Here is a 25,912-nt window from a genome sequence, read left to right as displayed (position 1 = left end):
ACCTGTGAGCATGATATTCGCTCCACAGAAGAAATTGCATTGACATCGTCCCATTTCCAGTTCATGACAGCAAGCCAACTCCTCCCCAGTACTGCGGGACCATCCCCCAGGACAATCCAGTGTGGCAACCCGTTCTCCGAATTTTTGTGGGTCACGACTACCGTGGCGCTGCCTAGCACCGGAATGATCTCCTTTGTATATGTCCATAGCTGTGCTTCAAGCAGCAATAATTTTGGCCTCCTGGCCTTGGACACCCACAACCTTTCGAACTGTTTGATACTCATCAGGGACTGGCTGGCCCCCGTGTCTAGCTCCATTAATACTGGTATGCCATTGAGGAGCACTTTCATCATTATCGGTGGCGTCCTGGTATATGAACTGTATATGTGCTCCACATGAACTCGCTGAACTTCAGCTTCCAGCGATTTCCCCCAGTATTCATTTGGTCTCGTAGGGCTTACATCGGGCCCGTCCTCCTCGTACATCAACCTGGCTGCAGGCTTCCTGCACATACGCGCCAAGTGACCGCTGACATTGCAGTTCTGCAGGTATATTGCTGATACCTGCAAGCTCTGGCTGTGTGTTTGCCTCCACACCTCCAGCATGAGCTGGAGGCCCCATTGTTGGAAACAAAAGGTCCATTACCAGTCGATCGTCTCTGACTGTCTCTGTAACTGTCCTTAAGCGCAACATTAACAGGTGTTGATGGCCCCATTATTGGTCGCATTGTCCATTGCGATGGCATGAATTGCCGTTCAGCTAGCCATTGTCTCTGTTGAATTCCCCCTTTGGGTTCGACCACATGCTGGGGCATGTCCATTCACTCTTGTCTGCCTAGAGAACTGTGTGCCGCATTAACAATGATGACTTCCTGGTCGTTTGCCACATTTGAGCCAAGATTTTTGTCATACATCATTTTGGTCTCTTCCTCCCCTGAGATAATTGTCTGGGCTATCAGAGCCGCCACTTCCAAGATCAAGTCTTTGGTCTCAATCAGTTTCCTGAAAACACCAGCATGCCCGATGCCCTCGATAAAAAAGTCTCACAGCATCTCCGCCCTGCATGCATCTGGGAACTTACATAAGCTCGCCAGTTGCCGGAGATCTGCCACGAAGTCTGGAGCGCTTTGCCCTTCTCGCCGCTGGTGCGTATAAAACCGGTGTCTCGCCATGTGCATGCTGCTCGTCGGTTTAAGGTGTTCCCCGATCAACTTGCTGAGCTCTTCGAACGTCTTGTCCGCCGGCTTCTGTGGCGCTAGAAGGTCCTTCATCAGGGAGTACGTTCTGGATCCACAAACTGTCAGGAGATGAGCCCTGCGTTTGTCAGCCAAATCCTGCCCCAACCATTCCTTAGTGACAAAACTTTGCTGTAGTCTCTCAATAAAGTCGTCCCAATCATCACCCACACAGTACCTCTCTTCTGTACTGCTAGTGGCCATGCTCGCATGGTTTAAATCCCAGTTTCTCGGCACCAATGATATGTCCTTGCTATACAGTATAAATGCACACGAGGCCCTTACTTGAGAGAAGGTCTCTCTGTGACCAGTTACCTTTATTGCCAAGACCTCAAGTGATGAAGGTGGGTACAGCTTCCCCTTTTATACCTGAAAGTCCAGGTTAGGAGTGTCTCCCACAAGTTCACCCCTTGTGGTCAGTGTTCTCAAGGTGTACAACTTAGGTCAGCTTATACATGGGTTACAATGATAGTTGAATACATGACACAAATCTTCTTTGTCTACCATGCTGTAAGCTCTTTCCACTTTTGATAAACTTCTTGAAGCATATGCAACAGGTTGTAGCTTACCAGATTCATTGCTTGTTGCAGTATACAGCCAGCCCCATATGACGAAGCATCACAGGCTAATACAAGACGCTTACACGGATCATAATGAACAAGCAACTTGTTTGAACAGAGCAGACTCTTAGCTTTCTCAAAGGCTCCATCTTGAGACATACCCCAGACCCAATTGTTACCTTTTCTGAGTAGTAAATGCAGTGGCTCTAATAAAGTACTCAATCTGGGTAAGAAAGTACCAAAGTAGTTGAGTAGCCCAAGGAACGAAAGCAGCTCTGTCACATTCTGAGGCTTGGGTGCATTTTTGATGGCCTTGGTTTTTGAATCTGTAGGCCTGATTCCATCAGCAGAAATCTTCCTACCAAAGAATACAATTTCCATGAAGGCACACTTCGAATGTTTAGCCTGAGTTCCACTTTGTCCAGACGATGTAATACTTCCTCAAGATTGTTCAGATGTTCAGCGGTGTCGTGACTTGTGACCAGAATGTTATCTTGGAACACGACAGTTCTAGGAACGGACTTCAGTAAACCCTCCATATTCCTCTGGAATATGGCTGCAGCCAAACGAATTCTGAAAGAACACCTGTTGTAGGCAAACAGCCCTTTATGAGTGTTGATGCAGTTGAGTTTCTTAGAATTATTGACAAGCTCCTGTGTCAGGTAGGCCGACGTCAGATCTAACTTAGTGAATGACTTTCCATCAGCTAGCATAGTGAATAGGTCATCAGCCTTCAGTAACGTGTACTAAACCTGTTTCGAGCATCGGTTAATCGTAACCTTGTAGTCTCCGCAAATCCTGACAACGTCATCACTCTTCAATAAGGCTGGTCCACTCATTGAACTCGACAGGTGATATGACCCCTTCACGTTGGAGTCTGTCAAGCACAATCTCAATCTTCTCCCTCATCATATAAGGGACAGACCGAGCTTTGTGATACAGGCATTGCATCAGAATCCAGGTGAATCTGCACCTTGGCTCAAATAAAATTACCAATGCCAGGCTCAAACAAAGAAGGAAACTTCTTCAACACTTGAGCACAAGAAGTGTCGTCCACCAAGGCCAACGCTTTGACATCACTCCAGTTCAGCTTGATGTTCTCGAGCCAATTCCGACCAAACAGCGTCGGACCATTACCTGGGATGATCCATAATGGTAGATCTTGGATCACACCATCATATGAGACCTTGATTGCTGCACTGCCAATCACAGGTATGAGTCCCTTCGTATAAGTACGCAACTTGGCCTTGACTGGACTCGGCTCAGGCTTCACGGACTCAGCTTAGGCTTCACAGCCTCAGTGTCCTGCAGCTTGTCAAATGTCATTTGGTTCATGATCGACTGACTTGCACCCATGTCCAGCTCCATTGATACAGGCACGCCATTCAGCTTCACATTAACAGTTATCAGCTAGCTCTTTGATGAGAATGAATACAAATCCTCCTCAGGTTGTGTATTAAAGTCAGTACTGGATTGGGCATCATCAACACTATGATGAGCAGCAGCAGCAGCACGCTTGCTCAGTTGTGGGCACATTTTCTGGTGATGTCCCACTTTCAAACAGCCATTACAGGAGTATTATTTGAACCAACACTTATGAGTCCGATGATTGCCCCCACAACGCCAACAGGGTGAACTCAGCTTCATACCAGTTGTCGGGCTCTGAGCAGCTACAGGTTTCACATAAACAGTTGACTTGGCCCTGCCATGAGCAGCTTTGCCAAAAGACGAAACAATCTTGGTTACAGTACCTGACAAGCCTGCCGTGGAGCTCCGACCTTTTGATGATATCTGCCTCAAGTTCTCTTCAGTTATCATGCATGCCTGGGAAATCACATGGCCTTTTTCAAGTCCAGTTTCTCTTCGGCCAATAACTTCCGAAGATTCACATCATGGTTGATGCCTATCACGAAAAAGTCTCTCAACATGTATTCCAACGTGTTCCTGAACTTACACAATTCAGCAAGACGTCGTAGGTCAGCGACGAATCCTGACATGTCCTGGCCCTCAGCATGGACATGCATGTAGAAGCAATAGCATAAGATGATGATTCCTTCCTTCGGCTTTAGATGGTCATGCACCAAATCACACAATTCCTCGTAAGACTTGGCAGTTGGACGTAAAGGCGAGAGAAGTTTCTTCATGATGCCATAAACCTTCTGACCACGGATGCATCAGCCTCCCCCTCCTTTTTGTTGGCAACAAAACATTGATCCAGGCAGTCGACAAAATCTGCCCAATCCTCGCCATCCACGAATAAGTGCAGAATTCCAATAGTGCCCATTGTAAATCGCAAAGTTCTTAGTTTACCTCGTCGTCAATGTAATAACACAAGAGTCCTGTTATTATCAATTCCCGTCGGGTGTGTGCCCGATCTCTTTTATTCACACTTCGGATAAGTACAAGATCTGACTTCCTGCATTGTCTGCATGACATCTGACAGTAGCGCCCTCTGGTGTCTGGTGACCCCAAGCATAAATATATTTCAAAGGACCCAAGTGTATAGATTGAAAAGTGTTGGGAAAAGATTTGATAAATCAATAATATGTTAAATTAAGTGAGATGAAGCTTGACTTTCAAAAGCATATGGGGGTAATTTTAACTTTCAGGTATGGTGGAAATGGGCGATATTAGATCAGCCGGCCATTAAACAACCTGTCCAATTTTCCTGTCAAATGACTTCAACGGAATGAAAAATCAGTTGAATGTATAATGATTGGCTGATCTGAAAGCGCCCGGTTTACGCCATCAGTAAAAGTTAAAATTATCCCTTAGGACACTTACAGAATAAAAATGTTAATAATAATGTGCTCAGCTATAAATGGATTTAAGGTCCTGAAAATCACCTGAGAATCTACTGATTATAGTGGTGTGCCGGTTACTTGGATTCTGCTAATGCAGGATAGTAGAAATGCGTACCAGGTGAGAAAATGAAAAGAAAATGACCATGAGTAAAAGCACAGATTCCCCAATGCTTGGTACATGCATTGCACAATGTGGAGCTCAGTCATATAGATAAGGATTGCTGGCCAGTCCTGATTTAGCTAATCTCCAGTGGGGCAGTAATATATGAGCATCAGTGCCCCAGGGTTAGAAGAGTAAAAAAAATCCACCATGATTCCTGCTTCTGATTACTATCCAGTGAGCCCTACTGGAAAGGAGATGTGTATGGACGTCAGGGGCGAACAAGATCGGATGTGGCTGTGATAACCTGTGGTCAAGCAATCACTTTCTGTCTACATTTCATGAAGGGCAACTGACTCCATCAGACTGAATGGCTGGACTTTCCTCCATTATCCATTATCCCACCCACATTTGTGTGGGACAGTGATGGTTAATGAGGCAAAATCAGACTTTGAGGCAGTCCACAAAGTTCCTGCCCCAACTTCTATTTTCCTGCTCCTGCTAGTGCCAGGATATCCAAGAGACGGGCGATGGTAGACCCTGGATTAGAAGTGTTGAGCCTCCTAAGTTTATACATGCAGGGACAGAACCTAATAATAGCCTCCCCTCCTATATATGCCCCAAACACCTACCTTTTAAACCACAAACTAGGCTGAGACCTAAAATAATTTTTTTAGTCCACCTCTTTGGGACGCTTCTGCCCCCTTTAAAACCTCTCCGCCTTTTCAGGTGCTGGAGGATTTGCTGTGGTGGACTCCATCTTGGTGGCAGCTATCCTGCCAGGAACCCACATTAAATACCTAAATAGCCTTGACCGAGGAAAATTGGTCCAAAGTGATGAGTCGATGTTCTGCCTCACAGTTACTCCACCAACAAGAGGAAAATCCAGGCCTATGTTACTATAAATCAGCTCCTTCAGGCGAGGAAGGGAGAAAATTGGAATGAAAGCTTTAGTTTTAAATCCCAATGGTGTGCTGGTCTTACGATATAAACAAATGTGTAATGGGCATCTGTGAAATGAACAGAAAATATTCCATATTAACTCAACCTTGAAATGAACGTCTTGTGAGGTTATGCAGACTTGAATGTTTTCTGTACTCCGTGCTATTCCACCAAGTTTCCTCTGTTTATGACATGGAACTTGGCTTCGAAAATTTAAAGAATGCAAAACTCAACCAGCAACAATTAAGACTGTACTTATTCTTTTCCTTCCTCACCTAGGATCTGTCACGCAAAATGTCTTCACTGCTCTCCCTTGTGGGGGTCTTGGAGTAAGTATAACTTTTGCTGTTCATTCTATATGTTAGGTTTTTTTTAATTCTGTGCACTGTATTAAGTCTTAGTCGGGCTTTCATTAAAGTCTGACAGCTGGAGAATTCCCTCAACTATTCTCAAGCAAAACACTGGTTTCTCAATGAGTCACTGAAACAATGTTCTTGAATATTTAACCCCAGATGGAAAAGACATCACTTGTGCACCCTCTGTGTGACACGTTGTGCTGTCTTTTCTATTATTCTTTACAAATATCCTCTTACATTAAATCGTAAGGAAGCCCCTGACCTTAGTGTTGCAACAGTAACTCAAAAACATGTCGTAAAGCAGTGCTTTCCTTGTTTTTTCCCCCCCTTTAATAGAACTGGAGGGCTGACCTCACCATTCACCAAACAGGAAGTAGCAGTCAATGCACTGATGATTTACAAACTAGTGGAAATATTTGTCTTGTGATATATCTTACAACAGCAATAAAAATAAAGCTCTTAGTGACTCATCCTGAAGATATAATAAAACTCTTCTGGAATTTTAATTCTGACTTCTAGACTGCACCCCACCCCCCCCCAAAAATAAGGATAATAAAGCATCCTGTGGTAAATTGGAGTGGGACATGCTGCAGGAAATGATACAAGCCCACAAATACTTCTTGTGTAATAATTGTCCTGTGAGGAGATGGGAGATATCAGAAAAAATATATAAAAATGAATGGGAATACCATCATTTGGTGATGTTGCAAACAACACATATTAAAATGAATGATGTGCAGCAGTAATTGCTGTAAGCCTTCTCATTCGCTCTGTGGCTGGAATGATTCAAAATTGCCACTATACTAGCAATTTACGACTATTTCAACTTATGCCAATGTCTGTGGCTTTGAGTCCTACTAGTTGCTGGCCTGAATATTTGTGGAGTGATTACTGATGCCAAAAATTATAACATCCTAATTTCTAGATTAGAGACCGCAAATTGTACTGAAACAAAGCTTGTTGCACCAATTGAATGAGAAAATACATTTGAAAGCTTAAAGCCTTTGTGATGCAAAACACTTTGTCAAAGTGTGTCTTCGAGAATGCGGTTAGAACAATAAACATTTTTGCCGTACAACTCTTTAAAAAAAATACTATAACATGTGACTAAAACCAGTGACAATTGGAAATACATAGCGAGTCTCTCAGCACCTGAAAAGAGAAAAGACAGGTAGAAATTCTTTGGCCGGAGCTGTTGGACATGCTGAACATTTTAACTTTTTCTTTTTCTATTTGATATTTCTACATTTTCAAGTTTTTCTTTGTTACTTACAGCCTTTATTAGATATAGTTGTAGAATAAAAAGACTCCATGGGTTAGAAATTGGCTAGGTTTGCGCCCATGTTACCGCCATTTTTTCATGTTTTTCTTATCGTTAAAATTTTTTTCTGTCATATTGCAATATTGGTCAGCGGTTTACCGCCGGCAGTAAAAAATACTGTCTGCCATTTTTGTGGACCATTTTTGTGATGTCACCTGGCGTCAAACGCTCCAATACTGCCGTTTTTGAAAAATTTTCCAATACCATCATTTTTAAATGGCGTGAAAAAAAGCGCCCAAAAATGGAAGTCTTACCAGGTCGGATTCATGATGAAACCGGTGCTAATGCCGCCATCTTGAAAAACGGAGCTACAGTTCAGTGAATGAAAGCATTTGGAGGGTAAGCTGTGTTTTAAACTTTGAGCTTTTTGTGAGTTTATACTTCGTTTTCAAGGACATTTAGGGACATTAAAAAGAATGGGGCCGATGCTCTCTCCGCCATTATTGCTGGCTGCTTTTCTATGGAGCAGAGACCTGGGAGAAGGCTTATTGAGAAGCATTATCAGTGCAATCAAAGAGCTCGCAGACTTATGTGGAGGAGGCATTTACCCCCACCCCACCCCTCCCCCGCCACGAGCTTTCAGGGAACAGCACTAATACAAGAACGTAGAAAGTGAATCTGTAAGACAGAGAAAACAAGGGTTAGTAAGTAATAATCAAGGAGATCTTCCCTGTGCTAAATGGTATATACTTCAATGCAAGGAGTATAACGAATACAGTGGATGAGCTGAGAGCACAGGTAAGACACTTGGGAGTATGATATTATAGTCATTACAGAGACGTGGCTGAAAGAGAGGCAGGTTTGGCAGCTAAATATTCCTGGTTACAGGATTTTTGGACAAGACAGAGAGGGGGATAAAAAGGGAGGAGTGGTCGCAGTATTGATTAAATAAACTATTACAATTGTGAGGAGGGATAATATGCTAGAGGGATCATCAAATGAGGCAATATGGGTCAAACTGAAAAATAAAAAAAGGGTGATCACACTGCTGGGTGTGTATTATAGTGGGAGGGAGATAGAAGAGCAAATAGGTAGGCAAATTTCTGTGAAGTCCAAAAACCATAGGGCAGTAATAGTAGGGGATTTCAACTATCCTAATATTGATTGGGATAAATATAGTGTGAAGGGTATAGAGGGTGCAGAATTCTTAAAATGCATTCAAGAGAACTTTTTTAGTCAACATGTAACAAGCCCAATATGGAAGGGAGTACGTCTGGATTTAGATTTGGAGGATGAAGCTGGGCAGGTGGAAGGGGTATCAGTAGGAGAGCACTTGGGTGCCAGTGACCATAATTCAGTCAGATTCAAGGTAGTTATAGATAAGGAGCGGCTGCAGGGCATTCTAGAGGGGAAGGGTGAACAGCCAGTTGTCGTGGTGCATATAGGTACCAACGATATAGGTAAAAAAATGGGATGAGGTCCTATATGCTGAATTTAGGGAGCTAGGAGTTAAATTAAAAAGCAGGACCTCAAAGGTAGTAATCTCAGGATTGCTACCAGTGCCACGTGCTAGTCAGAGTAGAAATAGCAGGATAGTTAAGATGAATATGTGGCTTGTGGAATAGTGCAAGAGGGAGGGATTCAAATTCCTGGGACATTGGAACCGGTTCTGGGGGAGGTGGGACCAGTACAAACTAGATGGTCTGCACGTGGGCAGGACTGGAACCAATGTCCTAGGGGGAGTGCTTGCTAGTGCTGTTGGGGAGGGTTTAAACTAATACGGCAGGAGGATGGGAATCTATTCAGGGAGATTGAGGGAAGTAAAATGGGGGCAGAAGCTAAAGGTAGAAAGGAAATAAGGAAAAGTGGAAGGCAGAGAAATCAAAGGCAAAAATCAAAAAGGGCCACATTAAAACGTAATTCTAAAAGGAAAAAGAGTGTTAAAAAAAAAAGCCTGAAGACTCTGTGTCTCAATGCGAGGAGCATTCATAATAAGGTGGATGAATTAACTGCACAGATAGCTGTTAACGGATATGATGTAATTGGGATTACGGAGACATGGCTCCAGGGTGACCATGGCTGGGAACTCAACATCCAGGGGTGTTCAATATTCAGGAAGGATAGACAAAAAAGAAAAGGAGGTGGGGTAGCATTTCTGGTTAAAGAAGAGATTAACGCAATAGTAAGGAAGGACATTAGCTTGCATGTTTTGGAATCTGTATGGATAGAACTGCGGAACACCAAAAGGCAGAAAACGCTAGTGGGAATTGTGTACAGATCACCAAACAGTAATAATGAGGTTGGGGATGGCAGCAAACAGGAAATTAGGGATGCGTGCAATATAGGTACAGAAGTTATCATGGGTGACTTTAATCTACATATAGATTGGGCTAATCAAACTGGTAGCAATACGGTTGAGGAGGATTTTCTGGAGTGTATAAGGGATGGTTTACTAGACCAATATGTCGAGGAACTAACAGGAGAGCTGGCCATCCTAGACTGGGTGTTGTGTAATGAGAGAGGATTAATTAGCAATCTTGTTGTGTGAGGCCCCTTGGTGAAGAGTGACCATAATATGGTAGAATTCTTCATTAAGATGGAGAGTGACACAGGTAATTCAGAGACTAGGGTCCTTAAAGAAAGGTAACTTCGATGGTATGAGATGTGAATTGGCTAGGATAGACTAGCGAATGATACTTAAAGGGTTGATGGTGAATAGGCAACGGCAGACATTTAAGGATCACCTGGACCCTGTCTGGCATAAAAATAAAACGGGGAAGAAGGCTCAACCATGGTTAACAAGGGAAATTAGGGATAGTGTTAAATCCAAGGAAGAGGCATATAAATTGGCCAGAAAATGCAGCAAACCTGACGACTGGGAGAAATTTAGAATTCAGCAGAGGACTAAGGGTTTAATTAGGAGGGGGAAAATAGAGTATGAGAGTAAGCTTGCAGGGAACATAAAAACTGACTGCAAAAGCTTCTATAGATATGTGAAGAGAAAAAGATTAGTGAAGACAAATGTAGATCCCATGCAGTCAGAATCAGGTGAATTTATAATGGGGAACAAAGAAATGGCAGATCAATTGAACAAATACTTTGGTTCTGTCTACACGAAGGAAGACACAAATAACCTTCCAGAAATAGTAAGGGACCGAGGATCTAGTGAGAATGAGGAACTGTAGGATATCCTTATTAGACGGGTTGACTCACATTGTAAAGAGTTATACTTTTGACTTTGGGCGGGGGGGGATGGAGGGAGTGTTGTTATGTATGTAAATCTGTAATTACCATGTCTAACCACCAGAGGGCTTATCCCCTTGGGAGCACTTGTATATAAGGAGGCCTCACAGGCTGGAGAGGCACTCTAAGATCTGTAAGAAAGGACTACGGTCACACCTACTTGAGCTTGCAGTATCTCGTCTGACTCTTTATCCAAGACATAAAATAAGCCATTTAGGACCGAGATGAGGAGATACTTCTTCACTCAGAGAATTGTGAACCTGTGGAATTCTCTACCACAGAAAGTTGTTGAGGCTAGCTCATTAGATATATTCAAAAGGGAGTTAGATGTGGCCCTTACGGCTAAAGGGATCAAGGGGTACAGAAAAAAAAACAGGAATGGGATACTAAACTTACATGATCAGCCATGATCATATTGAATGGTGGTGCAGGCTCGAAGGGCCGAATGGCCTACTCCTGCACCTATTTTCTATGTTTCTCTGTTTTCTATGATACACCACGAATAAAAGTTCCAAATTCGGGAAAAGCTGACTTTATTAAGTTGAGGAGTGATTTGGCCACAGTGGACTAGAAACAGCTACTTGAAGGTAAATCAGTGTCGGAACAGTGGGAGGCATTTAAGGAGGAGATCTGGAGGGCTCAGGCCAAATATGTGCCCTTGAAGAAAAAGGGTGGGACTAACAATTCTAGAGCCTCCTTGATGCCTGGGGACTTACACGGGACGATAAAAAAAAGGGAAGAGTATGTCCTATACAAATGGGTTAATAGTGTAGACTCTCTGGAGGAATATAGAAAGTTCAGAGGTAAAATTAAAAAGGATATTATGAATGCTAAAAGAGAGCATGAAAAATTCTTAGGAAGTAAAATTAAGGAAAACCCAAAGAGGTTTTACAAATATATTAAGAGCAAGAGGATAACTAAAGAACGGGTAGGACCTATTAGAGACCATGAGGGTAATCTTTGTGTGGAGGCGGAAGATGTTGGTATGGTTCTTAATGAATACTTTGCATCTGTTTTCACAAAAGAAAGGGACAATGCAGATACTGCTATCGAGGAGGAGCCTGAAATTCTGGATGAAATAAACATAATGAGAGAGGAGGTATTAAGGGTTTAGCAGCTTTGAAAATGGATAGTCCCCCAGTCCTCTTTGAATTTAGGCATGGTGCTGGAGGACTGGAGGACTGCTAATGTGGTACCCTTGTTTAAGAAGAGAAAAAGGGATAGGTCGAGTAATTATAGGCCTGTCAGCCTAACCTCAGTAGTGGGAAAATTATTGGAAAAATCGTGAAGGATAGGATAAATCTACATTTAGAAAGGCAAGGATTGATCAGGGACAGTCAGCCGGATTTGTTAAGGGAAGATCGTGTTTGACTAACCTGATTGAATTTTTCGAGGTGGCAATCAGGAGGATCAATAAGGGTAGTGCATATGATGTAGTGTATATGGACTTTAGCAAAACGTTTGATAAGGTTCCACATGGCAGATTGGTCACAAAGGTTAAAGCCCATAGGATCCAGGGCAAAATGGCAAGTTGGATCCAAAATTGACTTAGAGGTAGGAAGCAAAGTGTAATGGTTGATGGATGTTTTTGTGACTGAAAGGATGTTTCCAGTGGGGTTCTGCAGGGCTCCATACTGGATCCCTTGCTTTTTGTGGTATACATCAATGATCTAGATTTGAATATAGGAAGTATGATTAAGAAATTTGCTGATGACACTAAAATTCGCTGTTTGGTTGGTAATGAAGAGGAAAGTCATGGACTGCAGGAGAATATCAATCTACTGGTCAGGTGGGTAGAACAATGGCAAATGGAATTTAATTCAGTGAAGTGTGAGGTAATGCATTTGAGGAGGGCTAATAAGGAAAGGGTACACTCATTAAATGGTAGGCCACTTAGAACTGTTGATGAACAAAGGGACCTTGGAGTGCTTGTCCACAGATCCCTAAAAATAGCAGGCCAGGTGGATAGGTGGTTAAGAAGGCATAAGGAATGCTTGCCTTTATTGGCTGAGGCATAGAATACAATAGCAGGGAGGTTATACTTAAATTGTGTTAAACTGCAACTGGAATATTGTGTGCAGTTCTGGTCGCCGTATTATAGGAAGGATGTGACTGCACTGGAGAGGGTGCAGAGGAGATTTCCGAGGATGCTGCCTGGAATGGAGAATCTTAGCTATGAGGACAGATTGGATAGGCTGGGTTTGTGCTTCTTGGAAAAGAGGAGTCTGAGAGGAGACCTCATTGAGGTGTATAACATTTTGAGGGGCCTGGATATGGTGGATGGCAAGGGCCTATTTCCATTGGTGGAGGGGTAAATTAAGAGGGGACATAGTTTTAAAGTGATTGGTGGAAGGTTTAGAGGTGATTTGAGGGGAAGCTTCTTCACGCAAATGTTTGTGGGGGTTTGGAACTCACTGCCTGGAAGGGTGGTAGAGGCAGAAACCCTCACCACATTTAAAAGGTGCTTGGATGGACACTCAAAGTGCCTCAACCTGCAGGGTTACGGACCTAGAGCTCATAAGTAGGATTAGACTGGGTAACCTCTTGTTAGCTGGCACAGATACGATGGTATGTACTTCAGGGAATCGAATACGGCCAGCATGATCTCCTGGACTAGTTTTGGTCACCTGGATGGGTTGGAGAGGAATTTTCCCAGATTTCTTTCCCCAATTGGCCTGGGTTTTTACCTGTTTTTTTGCCTCTCCCAGGAGATCGCATGACTCCAGTTGGGGTGCAGTGTAAAATGTTGCGATGCATGGGCTATCGCAGTTGTGTGGGGCAGACTGGTTGGGCCGGATGCTCTTTACCTTTCCGCTATTGTTCATTGTTCATAGGTTTATACGTAACCTTCAGTGATGCTGATCGAGGCCCGTGTGACTCTTTGTCGGCCGGCGCGGACACGATGGGCCGAAATGGCCTCCTTCTGAGCTGTAGATTTCTATGCTTCTATACCTGCACCTGTCTGAGGCACAGTGCGTTAGATGGCTGTGCTTTCGAAAAGGGGTGGTCATAGAGATATGCCAGTTCATAAGGGCAGACATACAGCCTACAAGCATGAAGAGGACTTCACTGCCTGTCGTGAAAGCACTTATACCATACTATGTGCATTTAATACAGTGCTCTGTTTAATGGCCCTGGTAGTTGCACGTGGTTCATCGGGAAAACATCGAAGTGCAGAAACATCTTTTAATATGTCAAAAAGCAGTCTTTATAATGTGTGACGATCATTCATGGCAAATAAGGGGTAACATTAAGCCTACCAACGATACCAACATGTGTCACATTTACAATTTAAGTAATTGGAGTGCATAACTAAAAATATTATTTACTCTGATAAAAAAAGCTCCCCATGTCCGAGAGGCGGGAGTGCGTGGTTGGTGAGGCCTATAAAGGCTCAGCGGCAGCGAGAGGTGGCGGCAGTCCGAGAGGCGGGAGTGCGTGGTTGGTGAGGCCTATAAAGGCTCAGCGGCAGCGAGAGGCGGCGGCAGTCCGAGAGGTGGGAGTGCGTGGTTGGTGAGGCCTATAAAGGCCCAGCGGCAGCGAGAGGCGGCAGCAGTCCGAGAGGTGGGAGTGAATGGTTGGTGAGGCCTATAAAGGCTCAGCGGCAGCGAGAGGTGGCGGCAGTCCGAGAGGCGGGAGTGCGTGGTTGGTGAGGCCTATAAAGGCCCAGCGGCAGCGAGAGGCGGCGGCAGTCCGAGAGGCGGGAGTGCATGGTTGGTGAGGCCTATAAAGGCCCAGCGGCAGCGAGAGGTGGCGGCAGTCCGAGAGGCGGGAGTGAGTGGTTGGTGAGGCCTCTAAAGGCCCAGCGGCAGCGAGAGGCGGCGGCAGTCCGAGAGGTGGGAGTGCGTGGTTGGTGAGGCCTCTAAAGGCCCAGCGGCAGCGAGAGGCGTACCTGTGCAGCTACAGCGGGGAGAGAAGGCAAAAAAGAAGTAGAAAGAAATCAAAAGATGACGTCACAGCCAAGAGGGTGAGTGATTGGCTGGTGATTGGTGAGTAGTTTTTCTCTTTTCTTTTTTCTCTTCTATAACAGTGAGTAACTTTTAACATTGTTGTTGCCAATTTAAGTGTATCTAAGGGTTAAGTCATGGCAGGAGAGCTCGGTCGGGTGTTATGCTCCTCCTGTACCATGTGGGAACTCAGGGACGACACCAGTGTCCCTGACGACTATATCTGCAGGAAGTGTATCCATCTCAAGCTTCTGACGGTCCGCGTTGCGGAGTTGGAGCTGCGGGTGGATTCACTCTGGAGCATCCACGATGCTGAGAATGACGTGAGTATCACGTGTAGCGAGTTGGTCTTACCGCAGGAGAAGGGTCCACAGCCAGCTAGGGAATGGAAGACCAGCAGGAAGAACAGTGCAAGGAAGGTAGTGCAGGAGTCCCCTGTGGTCATCCCCCTGCAAAACAGATACACTGCTTTGGGTACTGTTAAGGGGGATGACTCATCAGGGGAGGGCAGCAGCAGCCAAGTTCATGGCACCGTGACTGGCTCTGTTGCACAGGAGGGCAGAAAAAAGAGTGGGAGAGCGATAATGATAGGGGATTCAATTGTAAAGGGAATAGATAGGCGTTTCTGCGGCCGCAACCGAGACTCCAGGATGGTATGTTGCCTCCCTGGTGCAAGGGTCAAGGATGTCTCGGAGCGGGTGCAGGACATTCTAAAAAGGGAGGGAGATCAGCCAGTTGTCGTGGTGCACATTGGTACCAACGACATAGGTAAAAAAAGGGATGAGGTCCTACGAAACGAATTTAAGGAGTTAGGAGCTAAATTAAAAAGTAGGACCTCAAAAGTAGTAATCTCGGGATTGCTACCAGTGCCACATGATAGTCAGAGTAGGAATCGCAGGATAGCGCAGATGAATACGTGGCTTGAGCAGTGGTGCAGCAGGGAGGGATTCAAATTCCTGGGGCATTAGAACCGGTTCTGGGGGAGGTGGGACCAGTACAAACCGGACGGTCTGCACCTGGGCAGGACTGGAACCAATGTCTTAGGGGGAGTGTTTGCTAGTGCTGTTGGGGAGGATTTAAACTAATATGGCAGGGGGATGGGAACCAATGCAGGGAGACAGAGGGAAACAAAAAGGAGGCAAAAGCAAAAGACAGAAAGGAGATGAGGAAAAGTGGAGGGCAGAGAAACCCAAGGCAAAGAACAAAAAGGGCCACTGTACAGCAAAATTCTAAAAGGACAAAGGGTGTTAAAAAAACAAGCCTGAAGGCTTTGTGTCTTAATGCAAGGAATATCCGCAATAAGGTGGATGAATTAACTGTGCAAATAGATGTTAACAAATATGATGTGATTGGGATTATGGAGACGTGGCTCCAGGATGATCAGGGCTGGGAACTCAACATCCAGGGGTATTCAACATTCAGGAAAGATAGAATAAAAGGAAAAGGAGGTGGGGTAGCATTGCTGGTTAAGGAGCAAATTAAGGCAATAGTTCGGAAGGACATTAGCTTGGATGATGTGGAATCTATATGGGTGGAGCTGCAGAATACCAAAGGGCAAAAAACGTTAGTGGGAGTTGTGTACAGACCTCCAAACAGTAGTAGTGATGTTGGGGAGGGCATCAAATATGAAATTAGGGGTGCGTGCAATAAAGGTGCAGCAGTTAGAATGGGTGACTTTAATATGCACATAGATTGGGTTAACCAAACTGGAAGCAATACGGTGGAGGAGGATTTCCTGGAGTGCATAAGGGATGGTTTTTTAGACCAATATGTCGAGAAACCAACTAGGGGGGAGGCCATCTTAGACTGGGTGTTGTGTAATGAGAGAGGATTAATTAGCAATCTCGTTGTGCGAGACCCCTTGGGGAAGAGTGACCATAATATGGTGGAATTCTGCATTAGGATGGAGAATGAAACAGTTAATTCAGAGACCATGGTCCAGAACTTAAAGGGTAACTTTGAAGGTATGAGGCGTGAATTGGCTAGGATAGATTGGTGAATGATACTGAAGGGGTTGACTGTGGATGGGCAATGGCAGACATTTAGAGACCGCATGGATGAACTACAACAATTGTACATTCCTGTCTGGCGTAAAAATAAAAAAGGGAAGGTGGCTCAACCATGGCTATCAAGGGAAATCAGGGATAGTATTAAAGCCAAGGAAGTGGCATACAAATTGGCCAGAAATAGCAGCGAACCCGGGGACTGGGAGAAATTTAGAACTCAGCAGAGGAGGACAAAGGGTTTGATTAGGGCAGGGAAAATGGAGTACGAGAAGAAGCTTGCAGGGAACATTAAGACGGATTGCAAAAGTTTCTATAGATATGTAAAGAGAAAAAGGTTAGTAAAGACAAACGTAGGTCCCCTGCAGTCAGAATCAGGGGAAGTCATAACGGGGAACAAAGAAATGGCGGACCAATTGAACAAGTACTTTGGTTCGGTATTCACTGAGGAGGACACAAACAACCTTCCGGATATAAAAGGGGTCGGAGGGTCTAGTAAGGAGGAGGAACTGAGGGAAATCCTTATTAGTCGGGAAATTGTGTTGGGGAAATTGATGGGATTGAAGGCCGATAAATCCCCAGGGCCTGATAGACTGCATCCCAGAGTACTTAAGGAGGTGGCCTTGGAAATAGTGGATGCATTGACAGTCATTTTCCAACATTCCATTGACTCTGGATCAGTTCCTATGGAGTGGAGGGTAGCCAATGTAACCCCACTTTTTAAAAAAGGAGGGAGAGAGATAACAGGGAATTATAGACCGGTCAGCCTGACATCGGTAGTGGATAAAATGATGGAATCAATTATTAAGGATGTCATAGCAGTGCATTTGGAAAGAGGTGATATGATAGGTCCAAGTCAGCATGGATTTGTGAAAGGGAAATCATGCTTGACAAATCTTCTGGAATTTTTTGAGGATGTTTCCAGTAGAGTGGACAAGGGAGAACCAGTTGATGTGGTATATTTGGACTTTCAGAAGGCTTTCGACAAGGTCCCACACAAGAGATTAATGTGCAAAGTTAAAGCACATGGGATTGGGGGTAGTGTGCTGACATGGATTGAGAACTGGTTGTCAGACAGGAAGCAAAGAGTAGGAGTAAATGGGGACTTTTCAGAATGGCAGGCAGTGACTAGTGGGGTACCGCAAGGTTCTGTGCTGGGGCCCCAGCTGTTTACACTGTATATTAATGATTTAGACGAGGGGATTAAATGTAGTATCTCCAAATTTGCGGATGACACGAAGTTGGGTGGCAGTGTGAGCTGCGAGGAGGATGCTATGAGGCTGCAGAGCGACTTGGATAGGTTAGGTGAGTGGGCAAATGCATGGCAGATGAAGTATAATGTGGATAAATGTGAGGTTATCCACTTTGGTGGTAAAAACAGAGAGACAGACTATTATCTGAATGGTGACAGATTAGGAAAAGGGGAGGTGCAACGAGACCTGGGTGTCATGGTACATCAGTCATTGAAGGTTGGCATGCAGGTACAGCAGGCGGTTAAGAAAGCAAATGGCATGTTGGCCTTCATAGCGAGGGGATTTGAGTACAGGGGCAGGGAGGTGTTGCTACAGTTGTACAGGGCCTTGGTGAGGCCACACCTGGAGTATTGTGTACAGTTTTGGTCTCCTAACCTGAGAAAGGACATTCTTGCTATTGAGGGAGTGCAGCGAAGGTTCACCAGACTGATTCCCGGGATGGCGGGACTGACCTATCAAGAAAGACTGGATCAACTGGGCTTGTATTCACTGGAGTTCAGAAGAATGAGAGGGGACCTCATAGAAACGTTTAAAATTCTGACGGGGTTAGACAGGTTAGATGCAGGAAGAATGTTCCCAATGTTGGGGAAGTTCAGAACCAGGGGACACAGTCTAAGGATAAGGGGTAAGCCATTTAGGACTGAGATGAGGAGGAATTTCTTCACCCAGAGAGTGGTGAACCTGTGGAATTCTCTACCACAGAAAGTTGTTGAGGCCAATTCACTAAATATATTCAAAAAGGAGTTAGATGAAGTCCTTACTACTAGGGGAATCAAGGGGTATGGTGAGAAAGCAGGAATGGGGTACTGAAGTTGCATGTTCAGCCATGAACTCATTGAATGGCGGTGCAGGCTAGAAGGGCCGAATGGCCTACTCCTGCACCTATTTTCTATGTTTCTATGACCCTGCAAGGTCATTGCACCTCTTCCTGCACTGGACATGGTCCCTCTCGATAGAGTCCACTAAACAAACCTGCTCAGCCATACTTTTTATAATAGATGGATGTAGTTTTCCATGACCATTCTTCGAGATCTCCCCCCCATCTACTTTCTACAGCAGTAATGAGGGCCTCATTTGCATCTTCAGTGAATTTCCTGGCCCTCTTCATTGCTAAATCACCCTGCATTTTAATATTTGGTGAATTGTGATGAACTGTGTGATGAACTCTGATGATGTTTAAATATCCCCTCTCAAAAATGGCTGATTCAGCCCTGGGTGTATTGTGCAGCACCCTGCACGTGACCTGGAAGGTGCCAGAAGGTTCGGGAGAAAGAAACAGCGGAATTTTTTTTGCACATGAGCAGAATAGGCGTTTTTTACCGCTGAAAAATTGAGTTTCGATGCACAAAAGTGATTTAAGAAGACACACTTTCACACTTTCGCAATCGACAAAAATGCATTTGGCCAATTGGCACGTTTATTTTCTGACGCTGTTTCAGTGCTAAAAAAAGACATTAAACCCGATTAGCAACAAAAAAAATGGCGCTAGCAGTATTTGGCTAATTTCTAGCCCAATAAAATGCCTACACCTCTTTAAACTTATACATTGTTGTATGCAGGAATAGAGTGACAAACAACTGAGCTCCAGTTTGCATGTTAGCTAATCTTAGCTATGAAAGGATCAATTCTTTTGAATAATCATAGCCTTTAATCTCTTTGATGGGTGCAAAAAAAGCCACAAAAAGGAACAAGACGGATTTTATGACAATACCATCATCAGCTGCTCCACTTCAAAAGGCTTTGCAGCGTTTGTTGTCATTTATAACTTGGACCTGAAACAATCCACAATTCTCTCGGCACGCTTTGCAAAATTGATAACAGGCCTTTTTCTCCATTTGCACGGCTCAGAGGAGGCAATTCAAATCATCACCAATGGCAGCAAATATTCTTTTTTGACAGGGACATAAAAATATAAAAGGGCTGAGCCCATGACACTGGATGAGAAATGGGCTCTTAGGTTGGCTAGGGTTAATACATCTAGATTAGCTGGTGGCTGAGGGAATATGATGTTTGCAAACAGGATATGATTTTATATAAGATGGTTTATTTCCTGATGCCCTGGAGAATACCCAGCACACGTCAGAGAATACCAGTTGACTTGTATCATCTGAATTGGGGCAATTCACTGAAATTGTACCTAAAAGCTACAGCATGGTAAAATGGTAGAAAAATAATATTGGACCTCTTTCACTAGTGACTGGATCATTAGAATTAATTTTGACGAACTGAATCAGTCTCATTGCATTCTGACAGTGATTCCCTTACTGAGACTTTTGGCTCAGAAAGGTGCCTTTCCAAGATCCAAAACTGAATCATTAGTACTAAAATCAGTATTGTAGAAATTTTAAAAAGTTACAAAAATGTTGCCAATTTAAAAGAAGTAAATACACAGAACCTTGCTTCCCCAACCTGATGCCAATGGCCTACCACTTTGAAAATGAGTGTATCATAGGATGGAGAAGCTGCAGCTGTGCATTACTACCCTTTTTGATGGCTGACTCCATTTCCCTTATGACATGTTATGTAAGAACAGATGCAATAGATTCACTATATGCCTGTCTCTGAACTTGACAATGAGCAAGTGAAGAGGCCATTGGGACCAATAGACTGAGGGTGTAGTACACTGAAACAAAAATATTATTATTTTTTAAAAACACGCAGCACATCTTAACTTCATCAAAGAAAAATTCTGCAGGTAGGATTTAAATGTTTTTGTATTAAAATTCAACAAAAATTAATTTTTTTCCTTCACTAAATCATACAATGCCTCTTAATGTGAAATAAAGATTCAGTCATAGTGAATTTAATGCACACACTTGCCTTTGCATATCACTTACTGTTAATTAATTTTTAAATTCTGCCAGAATAATATTGAAACACATCCATTTAAATATCAAACATGACTCATATATGGACAAAGTGATGCAGTGCATTTGGACACTCTTTTATATCAGGGCTCTGTGTTTGAATCATATTCACAATGAATATGATTCTCCTGCCAGCTGCAATAGTTATATGTAAAATATGTTTGAGTAGTCTCAGCTCAATTCTCATGAACAATCCATAATCTGACACTAATTATTGGCAATCTCACACTACAGGGCCACAAGGATGCTTGGTATAAAAATGGAGGGATACTGGTGCAATAGAGGGTACTGTTCTAAGGTTGTGATTAAGCGATATTATTGGACAGTGTGGAGGAAGTTTGATTCTGCATATAACTATGCTATACCTGCCTAGGAAATAAAAGACTTAAAAACTGCAAGTTCTTCTTTTCTTTTTGTTAGGAGAATGCTTAATGCAGATGCTGAGTGCCCAAGATGGAGGAGAGTTTAATTCTCCATTGCTGACACTTTGTCTTGTGGAGCCAAGAAAAAAAAACCTGGCTCTGAAATATTGCATCTTATTACCACTAGCAGACTCAGTAAATCCTCTGACAGCATCCACCCAATTACCTCAGCTGTACTACCCATTTCATCAAAATATTTTTTATTACAAATCTCGACTAATGAAAAGCAAAATATGTCACAATATTTATCATTGTTTTTAAATTGATACTGATAAGACTCTTTGGAGCCGAAATTGGTTATCGCCCCGATTGGGGGCGGTAACCTTTCCGAGGCCAAACATTCTGCGCCCAGCGCCGAAGTCCCGTCCCTGAAGTGAAATTGGGGTTACCACCACTAACAAGAAGTGGAGCACAATGTCGCACACTCCACTTCCTCTCAGGATGAGATCGGGAATGCTACCCTCTCCGCATAGCGCTGATGCGTTTCAATGTCCCATCCCTTCCATTGGGGGCCTGACCCGTCCACCTCCATGGCACGGACCTGGTATTGCAGTACTTCCAGGAACGGTGCTTTGGCTCTCGGCCTTTTGGCTAAGAGCAAAGTCATTGGCGCAGAGTGATCCTTGATGGGTGCAAGGTGACCTTTGGCGTTTATGATCTGACAAGTTGATCTGACAAAGAATTGGAAAGATTGGCAACGAATAAAACATTTAAAAAAAAAAAATAAATTAAAAAAAAATCCCTTCCATTAAAAGGAAGAGCCACTGCCAGCTCTGCAAGCTTTTTGATGCGGCCTCCTCATGGCCACCAGAGATGTTGGATGCTGTGCCCGCAGCCTGGCACTGAAAGGGATTGCTAGGCTGCACAATCGCAGCCCGGATCTCATGACATTGTTGGACAACGGCCCGACCGGTGAGTCGGAGAAGAAAAAAAATTGTTGTGCGCGGCATTTCGCACCTCCCCTTTAACTTTCGCCCCGTGAGCAATGTGTGGCCCAGTCCGTGACCCACATGTTGGTGCTGGCATCACCTGCAGCAGCCTCACAGGACATTGCCCAATTTACGCTGCAGGGCAGAAATGGGCCCCGTGGGGTGAATGGGGTCGCCGGGCACGGCACAGAGGTTATCGCTGGAAGCACGACGGCCCAGGGTACTACCAGCGGGGCACGGCGCTACCACATTCATGCCTCCGCCGGGAACCGCCCCCCCACCGGAACCCCCCACCCACCCCGGACGCCCCCTGTAAAATGAAAAATGAAGTTGATAGGGCAATCAGCAAATGCAGTTAAGAACTGCAACTTAAAACAAAGACACGTGTTTGTGAAAAGGTAACATTTTGTATTTTGTACACATTTCCTAGTTGTCTTCAGTATACAATTTAATAGATGCCTAAATATGACACCCCCACCCCATTGAAAAAATTAAACCTAATAAGGCAGTGTTGTTTCTCTAAAGATGACTAACGCCTGTTTTAGGCACCTGACGTCTGAAAAATTGCTCGAGCCAATTGCGTGTCAGAGGTTTTTCGAACATTGTTGGGGCATCATCTAATTGGTCCTCTCATAAAAAACATCATATTCCCTCAGCCACCAGCTAATCTAGATACAAATGTAAAAATGGGGCATCAAACACCAAACTAACCAGTGAGTTGAGGTATTTAACGATACACATATCTCACCAGCTACCCTCAGAAGAGGCTGCCTCTGAATAGGTGTTCATTCTGTTAATAAATAAGATACTCTGGTGATATTGAAATTATGCAATTGTGCAGCACAGATTAGCATACAATTTCTCTTTCTTTATCATTTCTCTTGAATTGCAGAAACCCAATAATAAAATGAACTGTTTAGTGAATTGCTCCTCAGTCAGCTGAACCCATTAAGTTTGATATCAAAAGACAAATATAGTGACAATTAATTTTCCTGTTGATTGTAAATAACTGAAGGATTTTTACTGCTGAATATCCCTCTGTAACAAGCAGCAATAATAAAATATCAGTTTAACATATTCAGTGATTGACGTATTCAGCTAATTTCTGAATGGTACTGTTCGTAAAAAGAATTACTGTTTTAACTATAAAATAATATTGAAAGTGAAATGATTAGGATAAAATTACAAAAATTATGAAAGTCAGCAATGTACTGAAAATGTTATTAATGAATAGGGAATACTAGTAGTAGGATCTTATGTTTACATATGATGAGTAGACAGATACATTTAATAGGCATAATCTAGTTACTCATTGCACTATAATTTAATTAACTAGATTGTTTTGTGTGACTACAACTCCAAAGGTGAAATAACCTTTAGAGTTGTAGAAAGATTGCTTCTAAAATTGCTGAGTGTGCTTTCTGTTAGTATCTAATGTGGTAAGCATTCAGTTGGTTTTCTTTTCAATTTCTTTGGCACTTGTATAACAGAGTCATGCGCATACCACAGACCCCTGGCTCATATCAAACCACTACTGTGGCCTGTGTATAACAGTCTTGCAAAGTGAGCCAGATCCGGTCCATGCATGTAATGTTGTTTGTAATGAAGTCTAAACACTGAATGGCAGTGAGGCATGACAGGAATGTATTTCCATTGGACATGGCTGTGTATAAAAAAGCATAAGCAACCCGTGTCCAGAAGGTCCGTTCAGCTGGCCAAGAAGGAAGACTAATGTTATTGTACATTGGCTGTCATCCTGCCAGCCCTCCCTCACAGATTTGTTTCTCTTTGCTGTCTGTTTGCTCAGGTGGACAGTGACACCATTTGGAATGAGATGCACTCGTCCAGTGCTGCACGCATGGCCGTTGGCTGTGTCATTGAGCTGGCTTCCAAAGTGGCCTCTGGAGAGCTAAAGGTGAGGTCCAACAACTTTGTGTGTGGGAATTATTGAGGAAACAAGAGACAGAGAAAGTTAACTCAAATAGTGAGGGCTGTTCATTGGGAAATGAATTGGTTGACTGAGAAACTGTTGATCTGAAGGGTAACGGCCCACAGAATTGTGGTACACTGTGAAATAGATTAATTGTAACTACACTTCATTGTCCTCCTACTGTTCTTTTAACTTCAGTTTTCTGTATACTAAAACGTCTGGTAAACTTTATTTCCTCAAAAGAAATATTCCCAGTTCAAGCAGTCTGTGGCAAATCTGGGCCTGGTGAGAGGTTTTAAATTTATACAGCCTTGACACAATTGAAGGATACTGTGAATGGGATAGAAGATGTTTATGCTTTTCTTCTTTTTGTTCAGAGTTTATTACAGAACAAAACATATAAAAATAGGAAGAACAATGAAACAACACTGAATTAAAATTAAAACCCCTCACACGTATGTTGTTGTCCTCATACTGTGGAATTATTTTGCGGAGTAAATTTGTGATGAGTTGGTCAGTGAGTCCTTGGGTGGACAGGTTAAGGGGAAACTATACACCCTATGTGGCTGCAATTTGACCTTAAGGTCCCAGGCTACCAGCAGGAAATGTCTGTATGTTAATAATTCTTTTAGAATGAACGTTGCAGAAAGTTCTCTCAGGCTGGAGAGTAAACTTAAGATTATCTCATGCCTACAAAACTCCGAGTAGAAAAGTGAACATGGGTTGGAAACTAAATAAATTCCTGCTTTGTTTATATGTCATCAGTCACATCTCCACCCCTTCATATCCCACTGACTATAAATTAAAACAAACTCCCTGCTAAATTTTTAAACTATTCCCTATCAACCCCTCGTCTATCTTAGAATGAGGGCTCATGTTCCACTGTATAATAAATCACTGGCAATTTTTTCAGGTGTACTCTTTCCTGCTTTGGGAATGCCACATCGCAGTTGCTCTCTAATTTCAGAATTCCTCTCTCTTCCCCCCGTTCCCCCCTTCTCGCTGCTTAAATGTAAAAATAATTCTTGCCAGCTCAGCTCTTCATCCCAATTAAGTTTAAAAAAAAACTTTATCCCTGCACCATTTACTCTGGACCAGACTACGTAATCTACACTCCATAGTAACCAAAGCTCCTTTAGTAACAATCTTCAGCCTTCAGCTTTTAGAAATGCTTATCTTTTTCTGGAACTTTCATGCAGAGTGTGAAAAAAAATCATTTTGAACTTCCTAATACTGAAACAGGTGCTTCAGCAATAGATGATGTCTGTTGCTTTTTCTTTTAAGTGTAAGAGTTGATTCAATGCAAAATGAGGTCTTGCAGAAGCACATTTTGATCTTGTTTGGTCGGGCATTATGCCAGTGTTCACAATAGATTCTATAAGATATTTATATGAGCGTATAGGAACTAAGGAATGTGAAAACTTTACTAATATTTGCCTGTAGATTTTAAGTGACCTGTAGGCTGGATCTACATAGAGCACTTATTTCTCTGCTCAGCTGAGTCATAGTACGTGATATATAGCCTATCAACATGTCGGGGGTACCTGCAGGCAAATATGATTGGGAGGTGTGCCGGTGGTTACTACCAGGATATATGTATCCTAATAATTGCTACGTTATCAGGCCTATGAAATTAGAATTTTCCCTGTGTCCATTCGCATGCACATTTTGGCTGCTGCTCTCAACCCAAGCCCATCATTTCTATTTCCACTTTTTCTCCTCATTTTTTACTTCTTTTCTCTTTACCCCTCCTAGAACCCTCTCTCCTGTTGTCATGCCTCCTTTGATTTCTTCCCTCTTGGTTACTCTGCCTTCTCAAATCACATTCCAATCCTTCAATACTCCTCGACCTTCCTATTCTCCGACCATCATCCCAAGCTTGACTCCCTCTTAGATAAACAATTCCAATCTCCTCCCCATCCAACTCACCCCTCCCAATGCTGATCCTGTGGACTCTGCCAGTGGATTAGCTATCACCACCTCTCTCCGCATCTACGCTCCGAATGTCCGTTCACTAGTGAACAAGGCCGTTGCTAGGTATAAGCTTATTGAGGATGATTG

The 25,912-nt window shown here is 43.4% G+C and overlaps 1 protein-coding gene across 1 annotated transcript in view; it reads left to right on the top strand.

The window, feature by feature from the left end:
• Positions 1-25,912, top strand: part of LOC139264466 (histone deacetylase 9-like) — a 1,015,340-nt gene that overhangs the window by 661,122 nt on the left and 328,306 nt on the right. The window contains exons 16-17 of the mRNA XM_070880994.1: positions 5,920-5,969; positions 23,729-23,836. Coding sequence (XP_070737095.1) covers positions 5,920-5,969; positions 23,729-23,836 — 158 coding nt within the window. The remainder of the gene's footprint in view (positions 1-5,919; positions 5,970-23,728; positions 23,837-25,912) is intronic.

Source organism: Pristiophorus japonicus, chromosome 5 (assembly GCF_044704955.1).
Source record: "Pristiophorus japonicus isolate sPriJap1 chromosome 5, sPriJap1.hap1, whole genome shotgun sequence".
Classification (NCBI taxonomy): Eukaryota; Metazoa; Chordata; class Chondrichthyes; family Pristiophoridae; genus Pristiophorus; species Pristiophorus japonicus.
The sequence above is the reverse complement of the archived record's forward strand: the minus strand, read 5'-3'. Positions and strand labels throughout refer to the sequence as shown.